The 22,057-nt window shown below is 34.3% G+C and overlaps 1 protein-coding gene across 1 annotated transcript; it reads right to left on the bottom strand.

The window, feature by feature from the left end:
• Positions 1-2,037: 2,037 nt before the first annotated feature.
• Positions 2,038-3,138, bottom strand: LOC118071103 (uncharacterized). Its single transcript, XM_035090059.1, has one exon. The coding sequence runs from the start codon at positions 3,136-3,138 to the stop codon at positions 2,038-2,040; it is 1,101 nt and encodes a 366-aa protein (XP_034945950.1).
• Between the last annotated feature and the right edge of the window lie 18,919 nt (positions 3,139-22,057).

Raw genomic sequence — 22,057 nt, forward strand, 5'->3', positions numbered from 1 at the left:
TGATTGGGGTTAGTATTATTATGTGGGTTTTGAGCTCTTCTAGAATTATTATACATCCTTTTACGGCATTCGGAGATGTCGTGTCCGCTTCTTTTACAGTATCTACAAAATTTAGCTTCGCCTTCAACTTGAGCTTGAACTTGTCTAACTTGCGTTTCAGATCGTGTTGATGTTGTCTGAGGTTTGAGTTTAAAACATTGGAGGGTAGTATGTCCCCCGCGATTACAATTTTCACAATATCGAGTTTCTTTTAAACTAAGGTACTGAAATTTTGACATTTCTTCACGCGATTTCTGTTCGCTTTCTTCCGCCAGAGCGTATTGCACTGCGTCCTCCAAAGAAGTAGGTTTTTGAGTTTTTACAACTAATGAAAGATCCCTATTCAATCCTAAAATGAATACATTCATAGCTTGATTCTGTATTAATTTAACGCAAGCAGCTCGATCCGTCGTAGACAGGCTTTGGTCAAGACTATTAGTGAGTTTAATTAGACAATTTTCAACCTTCGTGGAGAAGGATAAAACGTCCTCTTTTGGGCCTTGCCTGCATGACGATAGTTCGAGTTGCCATTGTGCGTGAGATCGTTTTTCAGAGTACGCTTCTATGAGATAAGATTTTAAGGATTCCCAATCAGTGAAGGTGCGATTACGAATAAGTGCTCGCGCATTCCCAGATATTTTGGTTTGAATTATTTTAAAAAGGAAATCGTGGTCCTCTGTCTCGGTAATTTCTGTCTAGGCAATTAAGTTAGCTTACAGAAAGATGATGCTGATTAGAGATGCAGGATGACCGTCATTTATAATTATGGTCACAGAACGGTCATACGACCGTCATGTGACTGACCGTCTCAAATGACCGCCGGTTTTGAAATGCCAATTTACCGTCAGGAATTTTTTGGTCACAAATTTGGTCATCTGCATCTAGCTAGATGAGTTGGACCGTAATTTAAAATTCGGTCACTTAAAACGGAGTGGTCATCAATTTGGTCATCTGCATCTAGCTTGATGGTATAAGACAGCAAAACCTTCTGAACAATATACTGGTTCTTGTTTCTGGTCCGAAGGATGGAGATCATTGCTTTGTACTTGTGATAACTGTAAAAAAATGTATGAAGAACAACAGGTTTCATTTCTGCTTGATCCAGCTGATAGTGTGCAAGATATTAAAGATTTTTTCTCTGGAATGTCGTTAAGACAGCAATATTACTATTTTTGTAGACTTAACTTTTTTTTTTTCATTTATAATATTCAAACAATCAATAAAATAATGCCAATTATCATAATGTTGTATAAAATAATAAACATAAATAAATCATCAATATCTCAAGATAATTAAAATTTGTTATTCATTCATTCAAGATTTGTTCTTAAAAATATTTTTATAAACAATTGTAAAAAATTTTGCAATAGTATAACTTTTATTATTTTAAAAAAATACAAAACTTTTCTTACATGTTAAATATTGAACTATATAAATAACATATGAATCACTTTTTTTCGAATAAGAATATCACTAAGATTAATGATCATCACTGTCTTGGAGACTTTTTTCGTATAAACGTAGTACTTAGAATTATGAACATTATAAAAATATAGAGCTAATGAAATAAAACAACATAATATTAAATTATAATATCATATGTCATCAGTTTCTGTGCAATTTTCAGAGTCAGATTCCCAACTATTGTCAGAATCTTCTGAATCCTCTAGTTCAGGTACATATTTTTTTTTATTATTAAATAATCTTTTGTTATATGCTATATATGTAATTTTACTAGCACGAACATTAGTCAGTCTATTCCGTTTTTTATCATGAATCCAACCTTGAGTACTAAAGCTACGTTCCGTTGCTGCAGAGCTAGCTGGTAACGATAAAATCTTTTCAGCAATTTTACTTAATTGAGTTTTACGACATATTGCTTTCCACCAATTAAGAGCAGACACAGATGACATTGATTTTTCGACATGCTTTTCTGCCCACAAACCCTCATTTAGTTGATAATCAGTGATTTCTTTAAACAAAATCTCACAGTCCATGTTAGAATTTTTTTGCTAAATCTGTAATAAGACTTGTTCCACTAGCTTCTTCTTCTTCCGTCAAAAATTTACCTTTTTGAGTAGGACTGAGAATGTCAGCAGCGTAATGAATTGGCTTTAAAGCTGAATGTCTTTTTTTCTCTAAAATCTCAAATACTGATTTTGTTTCTTCAGATGTTAGAATAGAAACTGAACTGTTTTTCAGTTCTTTTTTGAAAAGTTTTTCAATATCATAAAAAGCTTGATAGGCTAAGTTTATAGTTCCGCCATCACCTTCTAAAATAGTTATCCACTTCATTATTGGTTTCAATAACGTTAAAATTCTGTTTAATGTAACCCAAAATTCATCACTTAGCAAAGTATTTTTTGATTCTAATGATAAACGTTTTTCCACTTTAATATCAATTGCTAAACTTTTAAGATTTTGTTTATTTTTTAGTAAACTTTCATAAGTTAAAACATAAGAACCCCAACGTGTTTGTCCTGGAACTTTCAAAGTAGTTTTTTCATTATCTGTACTATTTTTTTGAATACTAGTCAGAGTAGCTAACAAAATATTTGATTTTTTTATTTCTTTAACAACAGAAACTGCGTTATTATTATGTGTTTGAAATGTAGGTAAGATTATAATTTCTTTAATCAAATTATTGAGAATATGAGCAACACAGCCATAAAATTGAATCTTTTCTTCATACATGGCATCAACTAGATTCCAAGCAGCTTTCATTGAACTAGCATTATCTGTGCAAACTGCGGCAACTTTGGACGTACCAATACTGTCTATGACACTTGAAATTTCTGAAGCTAATTTAGTTACTGTTTGTGATGCTTTACCAGTTGCAATCGATCGATAGTAAACTGGTTCTGGAGTAGTTACAACAAAATTCAAGATGGATTCCCCGCGAACATTAGTCCATGAATCACATTGAACTCCAACCGAATAAGCTTTCTTTATTTTATTCTCAACTGCACTTTTCATCTCTTCATATATTTCATTTAAGTATTTGTTAGAAATTTGATCTTTCGATGGCATCGAAAAAGCAGGACGAAGAGTCTTGAAAAAATCTTTCCAATATATATTTGAGACCATATGTAAGGGCATTCCCGATGAATATATAGTACGACACATTTTTTTTTGACACTCAACTAATTGATCTTGAGTCATAAAAATTCTTTATTTGTCTATGTGGTTGATGTTGAATTCTGTCATTACCATTATGATCAGTTTCATCTCTAGATTTATTTCTCGTTTCATCTTCATATTCTATTGAAATGTTCTCTTCATCAGTATTCTCGAAATTTTCTACTTGAATATTAACTTTGGATTTCATGTTAATAATTCTTTCAAGTTTGTTTTTGATACTTTTTGGCGTACCTTTACAGTCTGTCCTTAGGTGCTTCATCATTCGTGTAAAATGCCATACATGCTGTTTTGTACAGTATTTGCATTTATATGTTTTTAATTTTTTACCAGGATCAGTAGTTACAAGAGTAAAATAAGCATTTAAATTGAAGCTTTTAGAACGAGTCATTATTCTGAAATACATAAAAAAATCACAGTATTAAAGAGGTTATAATCTCAATTGTTTGAAAAAAAGAAACGACTTGGCTGTGCAATAAGCAAATCAACTTATTTATATTCAATACCAATAGTTTTAGAATAATTTATAATTAAAAGATCTATTTTTTAAGTTTATTGATATATTAAATCTCTAATATTATTTTATTTACATACCTTGCGTTATGTTACATTACAATTCAACATACATAAATAATGTATGTATAAATAATTGTCGATAAAATGGATGAAGGCTACTAGAGTGTCATAAAATTATCCGTTAGATGTCGCGACTAACCCAGTGGTCGGTCATTTTAGTAATGGTCAGCTGATGGTCTTATGACCGTGACATGACGGTCATAAATGACCAATTCGGTCACGCTCGCATCTCTAATGCTGATCATCCTTCGCTCTTGATGTCCAGATGTAGGTGATACGGTGGTTCAGTGGTGTAAGGTTTGGATGATGCGAAGGCTGGATGATGCGAAGACTGAATGATGCGAAGACTGGATAATGCGAAGGTTGGATGATGCGTGTGTAAAATTTGGCTGGTGATGAGTTGAAGGGTTTTATCAACTCGATGGCTGGTTAACAGCAAGAAGTTATATTGTTACAGCTGTCTGCTTCACAGGTTGATGTTTACTGCACAGCACCAGCGCTTATCTTTACACTGATTAGGAATTAGTAAGGCTGAACAATTTTCTTTCAGTTCTGTTGGTTTAGTGAAGTATATAGTTGATAAGTCGCACTGAATTCTCTTGAAGTACACCAACTTGTCACTGTTTTCTTGATTCGGAATTAAATTCGATTGCTCGATCAACTTTCGTATTATCTTCGAGCGATCCCACTTTTGACACCAATTGTAATGAATCAATTTTCGACACTGTGAAGTTGGGTTTATTTGAGTGATTTATTGAATATTTGTAGAAGTAAAAATACAGAGATGTTTCTCCTTTTAAGTCTAGATTTAATCTAACAACTTTACACTAAATTGCTCGTTGAGTAGCCTGTAGCTCCCAACGTCTTGCTGACGGACTATAATATAATCCTTAAAGTAAAGTATCTTATGTCTATGAGAAAATTATAGTAATATAATATGTGCACTTAGGCAGTTATAGTTTGCTATAAAATAGATTGAATTTTATTTTTATGTGGAGGGTTTTACAATAATCATAACACAATCCACCACAAGGTGACAAGACTAACAAAGTCCTGTTTTCCTCTCACTCCCTCTCTTTGTTAGTCCTTAGGCATCCTCTTTATTAATCTAAAACGGACAAATTTTTTATTAGGTTTTAATTTAAAAGTTTGTAGGTAAGACATTTATGTGCCTCTAAAGGTAGAGGTTTCGTTAGTATGTCTGCCACATTTTCTTTTGTAGCCACCCACTTAACATTTACTCTATTTTCCTCTACACACACAAACGAAATTTTCATGTGTTATGGCCATGTGCCTCCTCTTTCCACTCTTTTCTCTTTCTGATAGGTTCTCTTTAATGTCGTCTATATTGGCATCGAACATTTTGAGTTTGTGACTCCCGTCTTTCTTTGTACAATCACCTGCTGACTTATTATCGCACCACACAGTGGTCGGAAATAATGTTTTCCCAATTGCGTATCTCACAGCTTTATCTATAGATATTAGTTCTTGGCATGCATCACTCATAGCCAAGTATTTGGCCTGACACGTAGACAATGTAACATATGACTGTTTATGACTCCTCCATGCAATTACATCACCAAATAGTTTAATGATATATCCTCCAGTTGATGTTGAGTCTTCATGATCTCGAAAACTCGCATCAGTATATGCCTCCAAGTTATCAGTTCTGGTCGTATATTTAAGACCTATGTTGACTGTTCCTCTTAAGTACCTGAATACTCTTTTCACATCTTTCCAGTCTTCTTTAGTTGGTTCCAACTATTTTCTTGATAGATAATTTACTGCAAATGCTATATCTGGTCGTGTTGCATTTGCTAGGTACATTAAACTACCAATTGCCTCTCTGTAAGGTATCCTCTTAGGTTGATTATACTCTGATGTGTCCTCTCTGTCACATTCCTCCATCCTTCTTTTCTTATTTCTATTTTCCACTTGTCTAGTTACCATTGGGGTATTCTGGGGATTACATTCTCTCATGTTCAATCTCTCCAGAATGCTTTCAGTGTATGTCGATTGATTAATTATTATGAATTTTTCCTCTTGTTTTTTTTATATATTCATACCCAAGAAACTTTTAGGCTCACCAAGATCTTTCATTTCGAAGACTTGACTCAAATGGCTCTTAATTTTGTTTAATTTTTCCTCATCATTACTAGCTACCAATATATCATCTACATATATAACTAACATTGCCATCTTACCCTCTTTTCTCCAAGTATGCAGACATGGTTCATGTAAGTCGTTCTCCAGACCCAATTTTCTCGCTTCCTTTGTAAATCTTTTATTCCATTTTTTTGGGCTCACTTTTAACCCATATAATGCTCTCTCTAATTTGCATACATTTGATCTTTTTGTGTGTTCGTCTACCTCCAGTCCCTCTGGAATTTCCATATATACCTCTTCGTCCAGCACTTCATTTAAAAATGCAGTTTTGACATCCAATCGACACGCATATAGATTTAATTTATTAATTATTGCAAACATAGCTCTCATAACTGGAAGTCTTGAGACTGGGGAATATGTTTCTTTTAAGTCATAATTATTTTTATCTTTGAAGCTTCTTGCAACCAGTCGAGCCTTATATCGTGTTGAACCGTCTGCTTCTAATTTCCTCTTGAATACCCATTTTGAATCTATAATGTTTGCTCTCTTATTTCCTTGTTGTATTTTCTCTCTCTTTACGAATTTCCATACTATATTATTCCTTATATATTCTAATTCCTCTTCAACAGCTCTTTTCCAAAAACGGTACGTGTTATTAATATCTCGCCTACGTGATCTCGACAATAATATCTCAGACAAAAATATCTCATATCAAAAATTTCTCAACAAAAATATCTCAGCGCAATAATATCTCTCGATTTCAACTCATAAATATTTAATCATCTGTTTATACTGGGGGCTGCACCCCCAGGCCCCCCTGTAGCGGGGACTTCACCCCTCGACCCCGGAAAAGAAACCAACCCTGCAAGAGGGTAATTATCAATTTACAAAAACCGTGCAAGTACATTCTGGGGCTTCGCCCCAAACCCTACCAGGGGCTCTGCCCCTTGACCCCGACCGCCCCCTTCGCTATTTTCCTTCTCTTAGCATAAATTTCTTATATGAATATAATTTATTTCATAAATAACCAATACAAAAAATTACATTATATATTGACATAAAAATTCTCATAAACAAAGACTTTATTACTTGAGATATATTGAGGTGCCACCCAAATAAATATGTTATTACATCAGCAATATATTGCATACAATTAAATTAGCACAGCCATCAGTATTGTTTTTCAAAAAATTATCACTAAACTTTTACGATAATCAAATATATAAATTATGTGCAATTCCACGCAAATACATTAATACATCTTCTCGATTGTAATTTTGAACAATTATATAAATATTACGATTTCGATCACGATATCGTTTCCGATCATTACTATCACTATTACCAGCGATTAGACGTTCAACCGCAGCTTCAGTTAAACATTGTTCTTCTTGGAGTAATTCAATGAATTTCCAGATGGTGACATGCGCTGCGGCAGCACGATTATTAAATCCATTGTGCCACCCTTCGACAGAATTGTTCGTTCGATCATCGTGATTTAACGTTGTCTCATAATAATTCCATGATTTTATACAGAATATACTTCCAGAGCGTTGCTTACGTCGATTTAACTTCCCAATCCAAGTATGCTCAAAGTATTCCAGTAATTCATTAAACTCATCAAGATGATCATTATAAAATGGTGATGCAAGCAGCTCATCGTATGCCTCAATAATATCTCGAGGCGAAACAAAAGCAATTGCACATAACATCCTCAAATTCAACGAGTACTGTGTATCAGAAGCGTACTTCACCTGTAATCCACAACTCTGTATTTTTCGCCAAATACATTGTGTGAAGTGAAAAAAACATCCTTTTACTTCAACTCCAAACACTTGAACAGCAGCTTGCATCGAGGCTAACTCAAAATCAACCATAAACTCATTTGGATTTAATCGAGGCTCCAATTCTTTCAATTCACATAACATGCGAGTGTATACTTTTTTACTTTTCCCAGTACACAGTACAAACACTAGAGGCAATACCTTATCCTTCAATCTGCCATGTATACTGTACAATTGATAAAATAGTGATGGTACTGTTTTAAAAGTACCATCAGCATATAAAACATTACTTGATCTTAGATAATTTAAATTTGAAGCAGTCGAAAAAATTAATAAACGATCACTTCGTTTAGCAGTAGTAATAGTTACATCTTTTAATAAAAACTTCTCTCCAACTTTGGTTACTGTATAGCATTCAGGGATTATTAAATTTTCGATTGTAGATGGTATTTTAGGATGACTTGACTGAGATATTTTTAAATGAGAAATTTTTCCATGAAATCTTTTCACCGAGTTCTTTTGGCAGAGATAAAATTGGCTGAGATAAAAAGGGCTGCCACCTTCCAAAAACAGATCTTATAACTTCTTCAAAGGTTACTGGTTCTTCATTAATTGAAGCTATAAGACATTGCTTCAACTCTTCTTCTTCAGTTTTATCCCAAGTATTCTCACTTGTTGTACATTTTCCAATGTTTACAAATCTAACATAGCTTGTGTCTTGTATGAGCGTTTTAACTGATCTACTTATAGTTTCTTCCTCATTATCTAATTTTCTCTTGGTTTGACTTCTTGTTTTAGGTCTGGTAGTCAGTTTTCCTGTATTTTCTTCTTTGGTTCCTTCTACCTCTTTTGGTTTCTTGCGTGGTCTACCTCTCTTTTTAGGCTCAGGCTTCTGTACCTCTTCCTTTTCTTGGACCTCTTTTGAATATCTTTCATCCAGTTCCAATCAGTTTTGTCTTCATTGTTTGGTATCGTCCTCTTATTTGCCTCTTGTTGATTGTTCCTATACACATCTTTATACACAATCTTTTCATTGAATCTTACATGTCTTGATTCAAAGAACTTTCCTAAACTGGGATGCTATAGTAAAAATCCTGTAGATGTATATCCAACAAAAACCGTCTTTAGCGCCGGTTCTTCAAACTTCAACATTTGTTTGGGAACTTTAATATATGATATACATCCAAACCTTCTAATTTGATCGAAGTGGCAACTTGTATTTGGAACAAACGTTAACTATTAAACCTTATCAAAGGTGTCTGATAATCGATCGATTTATGTGGTGTCCTATTGTATGCATGTACTGTTGCATCAACGGCTAATTCCCACATAGTCTTAGGTTGACCTGAGTCAAACATATATGTTCTCACTTTCCTCTGAATGGTTGCATTAAACCTTTCCGCTACTCCATTATGTTTAGGTGTATATGGTGACGTGAAATCTGTTTCGATCTTTTTTCTCTTTAGAACCTCTATGAACTTCCCTCCAGTAAACTCAGTCCCTTGATCTGACCTTAGGTAGTATACTTTCTCATTTTTCCCTAATAAGTTCCGTGTAGAAATTAAGAACTTCTCAAACGAGTCACCCGACTCATCTTTGGTTTCTATTGAATAAGCCCGGGCGAATCGTGGATAATCATCAATGTATACATTGATAAACCTCTTTTGTCCTGGATGCGACGTTGGTTTGATTGGACCCATCGTGTCCGTGTGTATGACTTGAAAAGGTCTCTCAGCTCGCTTTCTGACTTCTTTAAATAGAAGTTTCTGCATTTTTAACATGATGTACACTTCGCATTCAGATATCGAGTCGTTAAATTTAAGTTTCTCTAACCTCTTCTCCAGTTTTTGTTATTTCTTTAGATAATTTATTGAGGCATGTCCTAACATAACATGCCATAACATTCCCTCATTATTTTCATTGTATCTTTATTGTTACTTTCCAAGGGATTACTTATGAATATTTCCTCTAAATTTTGAGCTGATTCCAAATCATCTATTTTTACTACCTCTCTGCTAACTAAGCTACAATCCCAGTTTTCAATTTTTCTTTCTACCTCTTTAGCCTCTACTGATTCAAAAACTGTTGTTCTTACCTGAATTTGACTTATCTCATCCATCCTCTTTAGCTCTTCGGACTTTTGAACTTGCCTCTTTAGGTTTGTTCCTCTTTTCCTCTTTGAATCTATAATTATTATTCTTCTTAGACCATTTTCGATTATTTCTATTATTCTTTTTATTATTATTTTTGATTCGTCTATTTTTAGAACTCGTATTATAGTGATATTTATCATTCAATACTTTCTTAGACCTCTTATCAGTAATTCCTTCTTTTACATACCGATTCATGCAACAATCATCTCCTTTGTGATGCCTGATTCCCTGGCAAGAATAACAGTACCACTTGTCCTCCGACGCTAAAGGACATTCTTTAGCCCAGTACCCTACTTGATTTTACCTATGGCACCGCGTGCCTTGAGGAACCGGGGGCAAACCCTGAGCTCGTCGAGCCTTTGTCTCCTCATCACCCTCGTTGACCTCTTTATCTAACTTGTTGTCGGCTTCAAGCTGTGAAATATAAGATTTTATTTCATCCAAAGTCATTTCACATTTCTGACGTGAGTGTTACATTAGCCTCACTTTTCCTCGACATTCTTAGTTTCTTTATTATTTCCACGGGTTCTTTTATATTTAGAACCTTTTTATGGTACTTTTCATCTAAACGATTTATTATAATGTCTCTGACCCAATTCTTTCTCTTGTTTAGTATTGCCTCGGGCCAAACAAAATCGTTTTGCTCTTTTGGTTTCGATCACCTCCAACAACTCATTACTTGTTAATTCTGATTTCAGATAGTCAATCCAAATATCGAAATTTGTATCCTTCTTTAGTTTATAATCTCTTTCAATATTTAACCTGTTGCTTACTAACTCTTGATCCATCGTTTTCTCTATTGGCTCTACTTCTTTATTTGAGCTATCATCGGTTTTTAATTGAATACTTCTATTTACTTCAACTACATTATTAACTGCCGTTTTCAACTTTTTATTTTCAACTTCCTGAGTTGCATTTTCTAAGTCGATCGTTTTTCTTTTACTATTTCTAACCTCTTTGAAATCAAAAATAGATGAATTTCTATTCCTAACCTCTAAAGCCTTAAGGCGAGTTCTCTCCGCCTCTAAATTGTCTTTCAACATCTGTGCTGAAGTTGAAACCATCCCTTGAGCCACCTCCATGACCTCTCTCAGATTGTGCGTGGTTTTCTGCATGTATTCCATCATTTTCAGGTTCTGGGCTATCAACTCTCGATTTTTCATTTCGAGAGTCTGGTATTTCTCTTTAAATCGTAGTCCCTCAGTTGCCCGTTCCCGAAATATGTGTCGATCCTCTTTTGGTAGCGTGATATCCTGCATTATTTTTGGCTGACTCTTTAGTTTAGCTGTAAATGCAAAATTTTATTAATATTACCTGGATTTTCTCTGATTCTCATTTAACAAGGCCTTTCTTCTGAACTTCTACCTCTTTATCTCTAAACTCTGAACTCTTTCTTTCCTCATAATAAATTTATAAAGTCATTCGGTTTTTATTTAACAGAAGATTACAACAGCGTTTTCTCTATATTTACATATGCTTATGTATATGTGAGAGAAAACTTTTAAAGTATCTCACCTTCTTCAGTTTTTCCTCCCTCTTCGTTAACCTCAGCAGTACTCTCGTTACTCGTCTCCTCCTCTGTTATTACGAGGACTGGTGAACCTTCGGTCGAGGTGTCCTATTCCCCACTCCCGTAGTCCACTAGTTGCTTTTTAGGCTGCTCTTCTGCCATCTGCTTCGGGATTTTAAGACAATTACTACTTTAAACATATTAAATGATAGTCTACTATCCTTTAATCCTCTCTCTCTCTCTGTTCTCATTCTAACTCATCGCTATTCCAGGCTTTATTTTTCATATAGATTTGTCTCGTGATTTTTAATCGCGACACACGTACAAAAATTTATCACGATTCGAAGCGAGACGTCCCATCCTAAAGCAGCGCCACCACGCACGCGCACCCCTTTTTCCAAGATTCAGTTTCACGCACAGCAATGACAACCTCATGGAATCGGTTGGCCATACACACATGCTTATTAAAACCATGTATTGGAGAGAGAGGGTCATAAGAAACATAGTAGATCTGAGAGAGAGAGAGAGAGAGAGAGAGAGATATTGTGATGATTTTGTTGCCATGACGACTTCCCCACGCAACTCACCACAATAGTGGTGGGGGATAGCAAAGTGGGCGGAGTCGAAGGGTATAAAAGAGCTGGATTTTGCGGAGATCGTCACCTTACTTGACTCCGAGGTACTAGACTGACGAGACCAACGAGAGTTGTGGCTCACGTTGTAAATGCGGAGTTGTAGCTCTGGCTAAGAGGTTGTAGCCTTTTAGGTTCCCCAGAGAGTTGTAGCTTTCCGAAAGTAGGACTTAGAGGGTTGTGCCCTCCGGTCAAGAGTTGGTGCTCTTGGTGTTAGATAGCAATCGAGAGTTGTAGCTCACGATTTTGACCGTGTAGGAGTTGTAGCTGCTCGCTGACGAGTTGTAGCCCGTCAGTTACTTAGGCAAGGTTGAAGCCTTCCTTCTGAGAGTTGCTAGCTCCTAGAGTATCCCTGGGACGTGTTGTAGCTCGTCTACACTTAGTTAGGCCCATTTAGATTAGAAGGTAGAGAGTTGTAGCTCTTCGTCAACGAGTTGGAGCTCGTCGATTACCTAGGTAAGATTGTAGCCTTCCCTCTGAGAGTTGTTAGCTTTCAGAGTATCCCGATTTGGGTTGTAGCCCGACCAATTAGGGGTTAGGTTTAGAGGTAGACATTTTTGGGGTGGGATTTTATGATATCAACTCTCTCTCTTTCGAGTATGAAGGCATTTAAGTTAAAGTTTATTTGTAAAGATGTACAATTAGAAATCTCAAATAGAATAAATATATGTTGTAAATTGTTTACATAATAAAGTTAGAATTGGATTTTAATTTGTGTTTAAAGAAATCACCTTGTAACGTATCCGCCATAGAATCCTGGGCCATAAAATTTAGATAATTTTTTAAATTGGGGCGGGAATTTTCTTGAGGATTCACCTTAAGGAAATGTTAGTCGTTACAATTAGCGCTCGAACATAGGACTTGAAATCTTTGAACAAGCAAATAAGCTATAGGCTTTAGAGCTTTAAAAAGAGTTGAAAATGGAAGCCGGTCCATCAAGAGTTAATATCTGGAGGTTAGGGAAGTCGCAAGTTAGAGCTGAGTTAGAAGCTCGTGGAATTGAGATGATCGGAGTACGGGAAATATGAAGGACAATTTTGACATTGAATCGACGAGTAGAGATACAAGTGAAGGTTGGCACACAGTCAGAGAAAATAATAAAGACAGAATAGCGGAACCTAACATACCGACAGTGATCAATAATATCGACGATATACCCGGTCTAAGAGATTTATTGACGCAACAATTAAGGGAGCACATATCGAGAGCACAATAGACGGCGAGAGGAAGAAGCAAAAGAGGAAAGGGACCTAAAGATGAAAGAGCAGATCCGGAAATGGAACGTCACATTCGCTGGAGGCAAAGATGTAGTCTCGTTTATCGAAAGAGTTGATGAGTTGTCAGTAAGCTATGATATAGCAGACAAATATTTTGTACAGTGCCATTGTCCCAATATTATTGAAAGATAAAGCCTTGTTGTGGTACAGAAATGATAAGAAGAATTGGAAAGATTAGGAAGAGTTTACTAAAGCTCTGAAAGAATTTTATTTACCTTCACGATATCGGACTCAATTAAGTTTAGAAATCCAGGATAGAGTTCAAAAACCTGGAGAAGCAGCACGCGATTTTATTACGGCTCTCCAGAGTATAGAAGATATGTTTGAAGATGTGATGTAAAAACGATAACAGATATCATCAGTATGACCAGTGAATATGAGCGGTCAAGAGATGACGAGAAGCAGTTCAAGTCGTCTGGTGTTGATGACTGCAAAGAAGAAAATAAAAGAAATAACAAACGTAGTTCAGATATTAATATGGTTCATAGCCTGTATGACAGCAAAAAATGCTGTTAGAAGTGTGGGCAAGAAGGTCATAATAGTTAGAAATGCTAAAATAAGCCACAAATCTTTTGCTTTAGATGTGGTAAACTGAATATTCGTGCAACTCAATGTGGATGTCAACAGAATTGAAAAACAATTCAAAAGAAGAAAGGGATAAAACAAACTCGAGATTAGAAGGAACCAACGGAGAACATCGTGAATCCGATACCCAGCTTGAAGAAGCTGCATTATAGACGATGCCTTCTAGATTACGTCGACCATTCGTTAGAATTTGAACACATTGTAATCCAGCTTACCCGGAAATATTGTGGGATGGATTTGAAGAATAATTATGGGAAGATTTTAAACGTCATATGACTGCTAATTAAGCTCAAACGAAAGCATACAATCGAATTTTAACATTATTGTTAGATGAGAGATCAGATATTTCGCGGTATCCAACATTGGAACGAATTGATGCAATTAAAGATAATGTCGGTGAATCATTAAGAGCTGAACGAATGGAAATTGGTATTCAATTATATAATCGATTGAATGGATCACAAAGAAACATAGTAGACATAATACTTAATGTTATTGATGAGCCTAATCATCAAGTTATAAACTTACTTGATTAAAAAAGTGAACGCAATTATACCAGCATTGACACTCCAGAAAATCATAATGATAATCAAGTTCCAGAAGCTGTGTTACCAGAATATTTAAATACGTTATCACCTTTATGTTTATCTCCTCATAAACTGAGAGTAAAGAAATATGGTATCATTATGCTGATTAGAAATTTGAGTATAAATGAATGTTTGAATGAGAAAACCTGACCAATGGTTCTTAAACTAGTTAATAACGTTTTACTATGTAAAATTTCATGTGGTGATAAAAAAGGTGATATTGTTTTCTTAAATCGTATGAGACTTTACTTAAAAACAAATACCCTCTTACTTTTAGAAGACGTCAATTTCGTATAGAAATTGCATTTGCAATGATAATTAATAAATCACAAAATTAGTATAGACCTTCGAAGAGATGTATTTACTCATGGACAATTATATGGTCATTCATCACGAGTGCGTTTGTCAGAATGTTTAAAAAGATATATAGGTAACGATCGTTGCGCAAACTCAATTAAAAATTATGTCGATAAAGAAATTTTCTCTCTCTCATTCTAAATTGAAAAAGTTTATTATTTACATTTAAAGTAATCCATAAAAATTTAAACAATCAAATTACACAATTTTAAACAAAGCTTTTTTAGATATAATGTTTTTACCAATTTATAAATTTTTTTATTAAATTCAATTCTACACTATTCATCAAAATATGGACTGATTTGATTAATCAAAAGGAAGATAGATCGAATTATTAACTATGATAAAATAACGATTAAAAATTTTTCTTTAAAACAACAAATTCGTTTTTTTCATAAGGTTCAGAAGATTCAAGCAAATTTAATGAAAGACCGCGCTGTATGTTTGCTAGTCATAATAAAACCTACGTAAACAGCTCAACAAGTGATTTTGTGTGTGGGCAAATCTCCTGACGACATTCTATGGCGTAGCTCATATGCTAGTATAATTATTCAGCTCTTTGACGTTATAATTAAATCAAAACAAGCAATAATTCTAGTTTCTCGTGCAATATTGTTCACAGTAAAATAAAAAGTAGTTGAAAAACATTTCCGTCGTGCGTGTATTCTCGCGCTCAAGCAAAGTATCGCTTTCGCGCTCGTGCTCATTAACTTTCTCAGCTCTTCTGCTAACGCTCACAGACTTGTTAAGCTCTTTCGCTCGCACTCGTGGCTACTGTTCGTTGATCATTGTGTAGCTTAAAAGTAACTAACTTTCGAACTTCCTGCGAACACAGTAAACTTGTTTACACCGTTTTTGTGCATTTCTCAGTGCTAGTGTGTGAATAGTGATTTTCTGTGTTATTATTCAAAAAGTCTCAGCTCGTCATTTACCTTGACAAATGTGTTTATGCTTGAGGCCGATCTAGCTCAACTAGCTGTTCATGAGGAATGACAGGAATTTTTATTCCAAGCTCTAGACTTTTGTCGGTCTGACAACGTAAACAAGCTCTCTGTTCTCGAGAAGACGTGGCAGTTGTTTGAACAAGCTCTCTTGGCCAAGCTCAACCATCAAGCTTGCATGAAGCTCGTAGATCTAGCTCACCTGGTGCTTATCTCTTTGAAAAGATCAAAATCAAATCCTTCAGCGAGAAGTATCAGGATTGGAAGGAGTTTGAGGACTTGTTCCAGGCCATAGTTGGCAACAACCAAGAGCTTACCGACGTCTACAAGACAACTTAGCTCAACGGTACCGTTCAGGGAGATGCAGCTTGCCTTACAGAATCTCCGGACCACCAATGACAACTACACTATCGCGTGGAACCTGCTCACGTCTCGCTATAAGAACAAAAAGCTCTTGATCTCAACTTAGCTCTACAAGCTCTTTGGTGATAGCTCGGTGATAGAACCAACATTCAAGGGTCTCCACGACTTGCTCAACGGGTTAAGAGAAGATTACGACTCATTGAAAGCTCTTCATGCCGAAGTCGACAAGTGGGACATGCCCCTTGTTTATCACTTAGTCAGACGTCTTGATCTTTCCATTCAGAGAGAATGGAAGAGAATGCCCAGATCAAATACTTTAAGAGTTGTAATGCAGTATCATCTATGTAGCAACTGCCTCGATAGGCACGATGTGAAGGCGTGCCAGAGTGAAAAGCAGTGCAACATGTGTGGCATAAAGCACCATATCAAAATCCACCAAGGCGGGGAAGCTCAATCCAAATCAACTTAAGCTTCTTCAGCTTCCACAGCTCCAATTAGCTGAATTTTATTCGACCAAGCTCCAGCTCAACAACCTCCATCAACATCAGGTTAATAAGCTCCTTTTGCTCTTCACAGTCAGCCTCAAGAATGAATATTCTTTGTACCTTCTGTTGTGAGGTCAATGTAGTTTTCCTCTGCTCGCTCTACAACTACCGCTACGATCTTTATCAAACTCTTGATTCACCTCTAAGCTCAACCTTAGGTTCTCTTATAATCCTCATAATCATATGGAGTAACTTTTACGATTAATTAAACTAGTGTAACATCATGCTTGTGTAAAGGTCTGTATTTCAACCTACTTATGATATTGGAATAAAAAATTTTTTTTCACTGTCATCTCGTTTTTTGGAGTCTATTGAGAAAATCTCAACTTATGAATTAACCTAACCGTTTAAGGATAGGAATGATTGTGCCGGAACAGAGCAAACGGATGTCAGGTTTTATAAAAAATATAATATCTTTATTTTTAGCACTGAATGACCTTTTGTCACTGAATACAAGAAATGAATGTCATTAGAAATCACTGAATGTCAATTGTAATTACTGAATTTGAATTAAATGTCTCAAAAATACTCAACTTGGTGTGTTATAATAACAACATTATAATTAATTAACATTCATCTTAATAGTCAGTCTCTAAAATCGGGTGATTCCTAAAACAAATGAACAATCATCATCATTATCATTATATTCATAGATATCTTCGTCTATTCTTTGAAATTTATATGGCTTACTAGCTTCTATACATCGTCTGCATCTATTTTTTTTAATTCATAGTATTCGTTAGTTTTACCTTCATTGTCCTCTGTACTATCTATGTCTTCACTGCTCAAACGATACACTTGGTTTTCTTCATTATCAATGTTAAATGATGAATTATTCATACAATGTAATTCCTGCGTAATTTGTTCAAGAATTTTTTCATTGTCAATTACCCTAGACTCACCGTTAACTCAAAAGAATGAACATTTCCATCTAATTTCTCGAAAATATTTTTAATATTCTGTTTACGTGTGCTATCAGTCATTGGCATTATACCAGAAAAATTTTTCGTAGTATAGGAATCAGGATTATGAACAAAACCACATATCTCATGACTCCCGTATGTATTGTCAACAACACTCAATAATAATTCCTTAATAGCATCAGGATTATCCTTGTTAGACTCAAGGATCATTATTAAACGTCTTGAAAAATATTTGATGGCAGCTACTGGCATCTTTAAAGCACACATTTCACTCGTAACATTCTTCTTGACATGATTGATGTCAGACCATTTTCAAATTTCCCAGTACACGTTCTTTCTTAAATTACTCATAGCAGCATCGTCATTAGCAATTAACACCGATACTCATGTCATGTGTTTCTCTCTTGGGATTTTCAAGAGAGATAGAAGATATACATACCTGCATATTAAAATTAGAATAAGCAGTTCTAATGGTCGATCATCTAAATAATTATCAAATAATTTATTATAATTTTAATTTACCAATAACTGCTTAACTTCTTCTTTAGTGAATCGAAGAGACAGCCCAGATTGACATTTTTTACACCTTAGATCTTTTGCTAATGTGTCCAACTTGACAACTCCCCGATTATTAAATATAAAAGCATTGCTATTTATGTTATTGGAACATTTTTTTTCGCATCGCTGTTAAATACATTCGTCAACCGCTTCTTTCTTTTCTCCGTTTATCGTTGTGATAGACACGAGTTTTCTCATTATTATCCATGTTTATATATGTTGGAAAACGGATCGATTTATAACTAAGATCTAATAAATTATTTACTATCACTATAAACTTATTTACTATGATCTAATTATTATCAGTATTGGAAGATGAAGGAAAAATTGAATGAAAACTTTTTAACTATAATCAATATTTATGTATATATGTATGTATATGTATATATATATATATAAATCCATCTAATGTATTATTTAAGGGCAGGGGACTGGTATCCTCCTCTCGATATTCCGAATTCCCGTGCGGCCTTTGGCCTTTGAACTGTCCCTAAACTATACAAACGTCCTCGTATAGTACCTTGTACTTAAGAAATGTCCCCAAATGACACTCTGATTAGATTTATATGTATATATTGTAAAATAAGACCAAATAACAACTTCAGAAAATTAATGAATGAAAAAAAAGTTTATTAAAGATTGACAGCAGTTAATTAAATCTGAAGAATACGTCCGGTCAACTCAAGTCTCAGTAAAAAACAGGAAATAAACAAACTCTCCCCTCGTTCCTATAAACAATCTAATCGATAAGCAATCGTCGTTAACTAACAAACTGTCGTTAGTCCAATAGTCATTAGATGGCGACATACAAATATTTTACACTTCTCCCCTCTAAAAATTGCCACCTGGCAATTCCTATTAGTTGGGTAAAAATATTGGATTAGGCTGAAATAAATAACATGAAAAATCTAAAATTTAATTTCTAATTCGAAATTATGAAAATCAAAATAATAATCATTCAGCCTAGATTCCAATATTGCCGCTTCCCAACTCTGTCTGCTTTAAAATGAATAAAACGAATAATTAGAAGGGAAAAATCCTGCGGCGGGTAAAAACCTCCAAACAGACCAAAATGATATAAAGTAAACTAATTACGTGATTTTATACAATAAAAGATACTATACAATTCTATACAATATATTGTAAAATAACTGTATGTCGTCATCTAATAACTATTAGACTAACGACAGTTTGTTAGTTTACTACGATTGCTCGTTACTCGGCACTGTAAATATCAGCCGCGAGAGCGCGCTAGTTTGACGCGGGGCAATAGATGGATAATGGGGCCGAATGTGCAGGTGACGTGGCGCCGAGTATTTACCGCTACTCTAAATAACAACCTGCAAGCAGAACATATGAAAATTAACTTACCTTGTTCATCAGTTGATCATCCTATTCCTGGTCTATCCTGGGCACCTGATCCATCTCACCTAAAGTCTGAAAGAGGAAAGATTAAATTACACTCACCAATTTGACTTACTTCAATCCTTTGAGTCCATCGCATTCACCATTGTCTCCAATTAAAGAGTTTAATATAAAAATATCACGACTAAAGAAGAACGTGCTAAAAGAAGAATGAGAAAACAAGTTCCTTGAAGTAAATCTAAACTAATAACTAATATTTTTCCACCTGCACCACCATTTTCCAATGATCTTTTTATATTCCAAGATGCAAGATGCAAGTTAGTGTATAGAAGCATCGGATTTATCATCTGCCTATCTACTACCAATGACTGGAAAATTACGAAGTCCTGGAACGAGAAAGAGTAATTAAATATTTGATCCCAAGTTCTAGAAGAACTCAGATATTGAATGTTCGAATCCTTGAAAAGGATGAACAACTTCCTCCGGGAGTTACCGCCTGAAAATAATCGTAAGAAATTTTAATTTAGAAAAGGTCTTTATGGAATAAGAATGAGTTTTTTCCCCAATTATGCTATAAGTAAAGCATCCAAGTCAGCCCATGCAGCCTAAAAAAAGAAAATATATAAATATATTTTTTGCAATGAAAGAGAGAAAACATAATAAACATAAAAAATTATGGTAATTACCTAGTTAAGCCTACACCCATCCGATTTTGTTGAAATGTTAGTATATTATAGAGAATATTATGCTAAAAAATTTAATATATACGTATAGAGGGCCGACCTTCAAAGCCTGTTTTTAAGGGCATTGGGCGAAGTCGCGATAATTAATTATTGTAACATCATTATTATTTTTTATCACCATCCGTTGTTATTCCGGCCCGTATCCGGGGCGTCCCGATTTTAGTTAGTCTCCATAACATGAGAGCATATTATATCATTTAGAGCCGCGTCAGATCGCAGCGGATAACCGCGCAATTTGCTTCGTTAAATGAAGATCAATTATCATCTAAATTGTGTTGGATGCAATTATCCTGGACGTTTCCGTCTAAATTCGATTGCATGAGCTTCCATCCTAAATTTTTTTTTTAAAAAACAGTTCGTTTGATAGCCTTCCGACATGTATTAGACTTTTCAATTATAATATGTATTAATAACTGTATTTCAGCATTTTTTACATTCTCGTTTTTCGTACAATTATTTTCATCTTATTGATAAATTTCAAATTAATATCTTCAATACAATCAAGTTTTGTTCGATGAAAACCAATTCTATTAGAGGTAAGAATCTGTAATTTATCTGTAAGATAACGATAATTTTACAAAAGATAAAAAAGTAATGAGATAGTAAAATACAGTGATTAATATACAGGGTGTAACTAACCGAACTACCGACAAAAAAAATTTGAATCTTCACAGGTTAATTAACCAAAACATCAAAGAAAAAATTAATTAGAGTAATTAGAATTTGAATTATTCACTAATTAAGTTCCGCCAATTGTAGCGCATTATTTTCGTGGGTAAAACGGTAGGTTCAAACGCTCTTTAGATGCGAGAACGTTGATAATTTCGAAATTGATAATTTCGAATGATTTTCTTATTGTTATAGCATTTTGTTAAAAATGCTACTGTTGGCAAAATAAATAATGTATGAATTGATCAGAATTAATTAATATGTATGAAGGCGATTTGGATCGTTTAAGATTTTTTTTATTGTTACAATAAACGTCCTCGTTTTGTTGACTAGCCCACATTACCTAGGCATTTTATTATTAACTTTTGTTGTAAAATTTTCTTCTGGTAAATTACTTTTTTGCCCATTTTATGGTTATTCATTAAGTTCAATCATGATATTATTAATTGATTTTGAGAATTAAATTTTTGATTTTTCAGATTCTATTTTCCTTGTAGTGCCATCCCTGCATTATTTTAAAACTACTATCTGCTGCCTACTATTACCTACCGTTTCACCCGCGAAAATGGTGCGCTACAATTGGCGGAACTTAATTAGTGAATAATTCAAATTCTAATTACTCTAATTAATTTTTTCTTTGATATTTTGTTAAATTAACTTGTGTAGATTCGAATTTTTTGTCGGTAGTTTGGTCAGATACACCCTGTATACCATACTTTAAAAATCTAACGTATGCGCGTAACGTAAGTACTTAACGAAATATTTCATGAGGCTTTAGTGAAAAATTACAATTTTCAAATACAAATATAAATTACTATGTTTTATGAATATGACATGATAATTTTCGTTCTTTTGCGCTAAAACTATCTTTATTGTATTAATTCATCTGTTACTATTTCCACAACTTACTTTGAATAATTTTTGATATTAATTAAAATGTATAAATCATGTTAATAATATCTCTTATTGACTAATACTAATGATAGACTGTTTAATCCAAGCATGTGACGATTGATGATCTTTCTAAAGTGGGTTTTACAACAATTTGAGTTCATTTTTAAGAAATATGTGTAAATAATAATTTAAAGAGCGTGGATTCATATAAAAAAGGCTTTTCCTACATAGTTTTAACAAGCATTCAAGTCGAGTCTAAAAAAGGCATAATAAAGGAGAATCACGACAAAATTTTTTTTATGATTAATCGCT

Source organism: Chelonus insularis, unplaced genomic scaffold, assembly GCF_013357705.1.
Source record: "Chelonus insularis isolate UGA/USDA-ARS -01 unplaced genomic scaffold, ASM1335770v1 contig_73_pilon, whole genome shotgun sequence".
In the NCBI taxonomy this organism is placed as follows: domain Eukaryota; kingdom Metazoa; phylum Arthropoda; class Insecta; order Hymenoptera; family Braconidae; genus Chelonus; species Chelonus insularis.

What these genes read in the sequence shown, in the direction of transcription:
- LOC118071103 (XM_035090059.1), bottom strand. Translation starts at nt 3,138, where the DNA reads ATGCCCTTACATATGGTCTCAAATATATATTGGAAAGATTTTTTCAAG.